General features: G+C 41.1%; 1 protein-coding gene across 1 annotated transcript; it reads left to right on the top strand.

Moving 5' to 3' along the window:
* The first annotated feature begins 3802 nt into the window (after positions 1 to 3802).
* On the top strand, positions 3803 to 6019 carry gadd45gip1 (growth arrest and DNA-damage-inducible, gamma interacting protein 1). Its single transcript, XM_076753460.1, has 2 exons — positions 3803 to 4230; positions 5416 to 6019. The coding sequence occupies exons 1-2, from the start codon at positions 3830 to 3832 to the stop codon at positions 5705 to 5707; spliced, it is 693 nt and encodes a 230-aa protein (XP_076609575.1). The 5' UTR covers positions 3803 to 3829; the 3' UTR covers positions 5708 to 6019.
* The last annotated feature ends 37 nt before the right edge of the window (positions 6020 to 6056 follow it).

Below are 6056 nucleotides of genomic sequence, written 5' to 3'. Positions count from 1 at the left end.
ATTTTGGAACCACAAATTGAGAAATCAGTAGTACCGTACAAATGTGCACATTTTACATCTTCGAGGAGGAAGCTGAAGTTATCTGTGGGAAATTTGAAGCATCTTCATACCTAAACAACGGAAAAGGTTAATTGCCAATGACTCCAGAAACGGCAGTGATGACCATTCTCAAAACGACATATACAAGTCCAATCCCAACGATTGATGCTGTGTGAAACATAAACAAAAACAGATTGCAATCATTTGCCAACAAACTGTGTTAACCAGCACCAGTTTTACGAAGCATTTCTGAGCCCATGTAGTAACATCCTTTAAACAATCATGACAAAGAGGTTCATCACAAAGTGGTGAACCCCTCTCTATCCTTGCTTGTGATCGACTGAGCCTTTCCAGGAAGCCCCAATCATGATACTCTCACCTGTTACCAATGAACCTGTTTACCTGTGGAATGTTCCAAACAGGTGTTTTTGGATCATTCCACATCTTTCCCAGTCTTTAGTTGATCCTGTCCCAACTTGTTTGAAACACGTTGCTGCATCAAATTCAGAATGAGCAGATATTTACAAAAAGAATTGAACATATTGTCTTCGCACTGTTTAATATCAGGTTTAGGCACCCAAACTGCTTGGTTAGGTTTCACACGGGACATGGACAGTGGTCTCCTGGGTGAAGGTCCTGTGTTTGTTTGAGCCGTCCATCCACTCCACTATCTCTAGCTCTATCATAATTACAATGGACGCTAGCGGCGGCCGCCTAATGTTGAATGTAAATGTGAGTCGTAATAACCTGCCAGCACAGGCGACCTATACAGCCGTTTATCTGGTGAGGACGGGCTGGAAATTTATATCCATCTTGCCAAGGATAACATTAGTTACCTTTGGATTATTCATGTACGTGTTATTTCTGCAGAAAGCTGCAATTTATCACCAGCCCTGCAGGGACTCATCTTACCAAGGAAGCTTTTTTTTTGGGGTCCTTTTTTCTCTTATTTTGTGCAGTAAAGCCACAGTCTGATGTCATTACCAGGAAATGGAGATATTTTGGGGCTCAGCTCTCTTTTATTTGGATTTTGTCCTCATCCCTTGTTCTGGGGAAATGCTGACAAATCTAATTCTTGGTGCCAAAATTCTGAGTAAAACCCTGTCATTGTTGAAGGCCAACAAAAGAGTGGTTCATTTAGACTCAATTTATTATGATTTCTTCTTTGTGTCAACAAATAGTAACACTGGCTTGGCAAATTGCTTCAGAAGAAAGACAACACCAAACCTTGGCTCTGTGTGTGAGTGTGTGTGTGTGTGTGTGTGTGTGTGTGTGAGTGTGTGTGTGTGTGTGTGAGAGAGAGAGAGAGAGAGAGAGAGAGAGAGAGAGAGAGAGAGAGAGAGCTAGATGCCTCACATTTATGGCCACTGATGGTGCTTTTACTTAAGGTCTCTCTAGTTTATTATGAGAAGGTGTGCATTAAAGTACAGACAACTACCAAAAAAAAAAAAAAAATCAAGAATGATGAATGACACCAGGGCTGCAACTGACCATAACGTTCATTATCTGCCCATCATTTCCTCCATTCATGCAATATTCAGTTGGTTGATAAAATGTCAGAAAATAGTGAAAAAAGCCTCTCACAAGTTCCCTCAGAGGCCTCAGTGATTTTAAAATGCTGTGTTTTGTGTGACTAACAGTTAAAATTCAAAGACATTTTAATTTACAGGGATATAAAAAAAAGAGAAAAGCAGCAAATCCTGACATGTAGAGGTATAGTTTGGGGCATTTTTGCTCATGTAAATGATTCATCGATTATCAAAATCCAGGCGACTACAGGCGACATACTACCACCAAAAAACAAACATGATAAAATCTTCTGTTGCCATAAAAAATATCTACTACACTTGTTGAGTTGTACTTGTAAGACCATCCTTCAAGGGTAAGCAGCTGTACTGCTGGAACTGCCGTCCGTCAGCCTGTGTATAGAGCTCTTTAAGCTCGACACAAAACTGACTAAGAGAGATCTGTCTTTCAGGGACCAGATGTGATCTTCCATGTCTGAGCAACAATGGAAGCCAAAGCGCTGTGCTGTGCTTGTTCTACTTAAAGAAAACAATGCCTGTCAGTGGTTACCCTGCAGGGCTGCCACGAACAATCATTCTGATTATCGATTAATCTGCTGTTTATTTTCACGGTTAATCGAGCCAATGTTTAGTCTATGAAATGGCAAAAAAAAAATATTGTGGAAAAAGCTCATCACAGTTTCCCAGAGCCCAAAGCAATGTCTTCAGATTGCTTCTTTTGTCCAACCAACAGTCAAAAACCCAAAGACTCTTCATTTAAGATCAGAAATGACAATAAAAGCAGCAAATCCCTACATTTAAGAAGCAGGAACCAGCAAATGTTTGACATTTTTGCTTGAAAAATCACTGATTAAAGGATTATTTAAAAAGCTGGTTTGTTGCAGCTGTAATACTCTGTACCAACTACTGATGACACTCAGTACAAATGTGCAGCTCTCTACAAATTAAATCACATCTGTGAAAACAGAGGTACCCGAGTCTTAATTCAGGTGAGCATGTTCTATATAACTTCCCTAAACATGTATTAATACACCACCCATCCCTCCTACTCACATACTTACTCAGAAATAGACCTGTCATCTTGCCACCATCCCCTTATCGTCTAACTGCTAACAAGCCTATTTGCCTGTGACTGACGTTGATGTGATCCCTAAAGCCCCAGGCTTGGCACCAGATCGCTCCTAAGCCAAATTAAGCCTCTGTCATGCCCACCCCCACCTCCAGCCTAGTGCTACCCCTGCCATGGGAACCCTAAATCTTTAATGACGATGGAGAGCTCTGCTCGCTCCCACGACACAAAAGCGATGACATCTGTGTCTGTAAGTGCTGCACTCCAGAGCAAACCCATTTGTTCTATCTCCGCTTCTTGAAAAGAAATCAAATATAAAAGTTGAGGGAGGGTGGAGGAAGGAGGAGGTGGAGCTTAGGAGGTTAAAACAAAAGATCCTCTCTTTCAAAGAAGGTTTATTTCCCTGCCCACTGGTCCCTAAATGTTCAAAGAAGGTGTTAAAAGAGTCTCAGCTCCCCCTTTTGCTCCAGCACCCTGGCTACGGCCCACCTGCTCACAACTACTTCCAAGTCAACGGGGATGTTTAGTGAAAAACATCCACACTGAACTTAACTCCTGAAAGTCAATGGGAGTGCCTTTGAAAGTGATTCATTTACCCGCTCTGGATCTTGTGACATCTTCCCATCACAGTTAACCAGGTTTCCAGGACAGGAGCCAACAGTGAACCTAAGAAAAAGAAATCCTTATGAAATACTTTCAAATCAAAATTGTTGAAACTGATACATGCATTTGTTTAGTCATAGTATCTCAAGGGTCTTAAACAAACCTACAGATCATACAGTGTAAGATTTCCCCTTTGTCTGACCACATTAAAAGGTTAAAAAAAAACTTATCTTCTTCACATAGTTTGACTCAGGCACCATTACCCACCTTGCACTTGAACCATTTCATCCTTTTTGTTTTATTGTAATGTCATATGCTGATTTTTAAATTTTTTTTTTTTTCAGTGTGTAATGTAATCTATGCCTTTCTAAAGCACTTTGTGCTGCTTTTAGTAATAATATGTGTTATGTAAATAAACTGCCTTGCCTGTCCCTGTAACATGGTACCCACTCAACAATATGGCCTAAATGTGGATAACCATTTCCTACCATAAAACCTTACAGAGCTCATTGAGGACCCATCTGCCGTGGCGAGCAGGCACTGCTGTGGTCACCTGTCTTTACTCCGGGTCCTGTTTTGCGGAAGAAGAAAGATGGCGGCGTCCATGCTGTGCAGGAGGACGGCAGTGTTATGTAGGGTGTTAAAGGGAATTTCATCTTCAAAAACCGTACTTTCTGCGAACTCTCAAAGTGGACTTCTATTGCAGACAGCGTCCTATAACCCTAAACCTTTAAGGCTGAACCTCCATGGGCCGTATATTCCAGACAAGGACAGTGAGAAGACACCGGAGTGGCAGAAGACGGCCCGGTATGACAGGAAGCTGTTCGGACGGTACGGCTCAGCGTCGGGCATCGATCCTGCGTCGCTGTGGCCCAGCCATGAGCAGCTGGACAAGATCATTGCAGAGGAAAATGAGTGGAACCCTCCTTTAGAAGTAATGCTGAAAAACATAGAGGCCAAGGAGAAGCAGGAAGCCGACAAACGGCTCGCTAAGTAAGTGAAGTTCATGCTAATGTGGCTAACGTCAGTGCGTTAATTATCGGACAACCTGTCCTAGTCTGTTTACACTCATTTCAGTTCTATGCTAGCACGAAAATTGCTTGTCCGGATGCATTGCATCTCGTATTACCATTATGTTCTCGGTAATAATGTGACACACACAAACTGGGGCTAAGAGAACATAAGCAGCAGCAAATGCGGGTAGAGAATCCATCCACAACATTCAGCTGGTTAGAGCCAACTTCAGCTAAGACATTCACAGAACTGTACAATGATTTACATTAATGCTTCATCACCCACAACGTAAAAAAAATGGTTATGTTAAACTTTGAACAGAAACGTAATTTAGAATCAGACCCATTTTAATTATATTTATTTATAGAAGGAAAAAACAAATAAAGGGATATTCCAGCTATTTAGTATACACTTTCATGTAGGTGGGGAAGACACAAAAGAGGTTCAAAAGGCTGTCAGAATTGGAGCAGCAATTTTTCAGTCTCTTTTATGATCAGGCTCCAAAGGAGTGATGCAACTGGATAATACCATTAGTATAATTCGATTGGTTGGCATTATGGGTGCATGTGCAGCTGCATCTAACCATTATTTTATGTTATTGGGGCAGGTCGTTTTGATTAATGGTTTAATCTGGAAAAAAAGGGGGGGGGATAAAGACAAAGATATTCAGTTTGTGTTCACATTAAAAAGCAGAAAGTGACAAATCCTTACAAATTAGGTTTTGCTTACAGAACAATGTAAACAATTAAGGGTTACTTAATTGTATATACTGTGAATGGCACACTTGTGTTTGGACTTCGGGAGCCAAAAATTAGCTGTCAGCCTAATCCCAGTACATTTACATTGGGGTTGCTAAGGTCAATATTGATGAATGTGCATAAATAAATTAGCAGTGATTATGTATCACAGAGTTTGTGAATGTAAGGGTTTTTATAACTACTCTACAAAGGAATCTGGACTGGGAGACTAGTCTTGACCTAAATGAGGTCCAAATAAGCACACCAAGTTTTTACAGTTCATCCTGTGAGGAATATGAACTGTAACAAAATTCATGGCAATCCAATAGTTGCCCACACTTAATTTGAACCAACCGGACATTGTATAACTGTGCATCATGCACCACATTAGCGTCTGTCATACTAATCTTTTCCACTCCCATTGCAGAGAGAAACTCATAGCAGCTAACATGGCCAAAATGCCCAAGATGATAGCAGACTGGCGCAGAGAAAAGGTTGAAACCAAAAAGAAGCTAAAGGAGGAGAAAGCACGTCGTGAACGGATGCTGACGCAGGCAAGAGAGCGTTTTGGCTTTGCAGTGGACCCCCGCTCACACAAGTTCTTGGAAATGGTTGCTGAAATAGAAAAGGAAGAGCAGAAGAAGAGGAAACTAATGAAGCGCAGACTGAAAGAGGAGCAGGCAGCAGCCCCCATCACACCTCCTGCTGCCTCCTCATAGTAGCGGACTGAGTCATTTCAGACATAAATAACTGTTGGGCCTTGGTCTAACTGTATTTAATGAGATAAGAGGTGTTGTGCAGAACACCTTATGTGGGATAGCTGTTTAAGAGAATCTAAATAACAGCTGAATCCTTCTTGTGTGGTATGGGACTGCATGTGTATTGACCTGGATTAAAGAAAAGTCCATCCATTCGTTTTGTTTCTGTAAAAAACAATATCCAGAGTTGTTTATCCCATTTGTTAAGCATATGTTAATTTTTCATGACATCTAATTGCATTAGCTGTCACTAAAATAAATCATCTCTTCGCAGACTGCATTCTGTCTAAAATGCTTTTAAAGGAAGAAA

This window comes from Chaetodon auriga, chromosome 16 (assembly GCF_051107435.1).
Source record: "Chaetodon auriga isolate fChaAug3 chromosome 16, fChaAug3.hap1, whole genome shotgun sequence".
In the NCBI taxonomy this organism is placed as follows: domain Eukaryota; kingdom Metazoa; phylum Chordata; class Actinopteri; order Chaetodontiformes; family Chaetodontidae; genus Chaetodon; species Chaetodon auriga.
The sequence above is the reverse complement of the archived record's forward strand: the minus strand, read 5'-3'. Positions and strand labels throughout refer to the sequence as shown.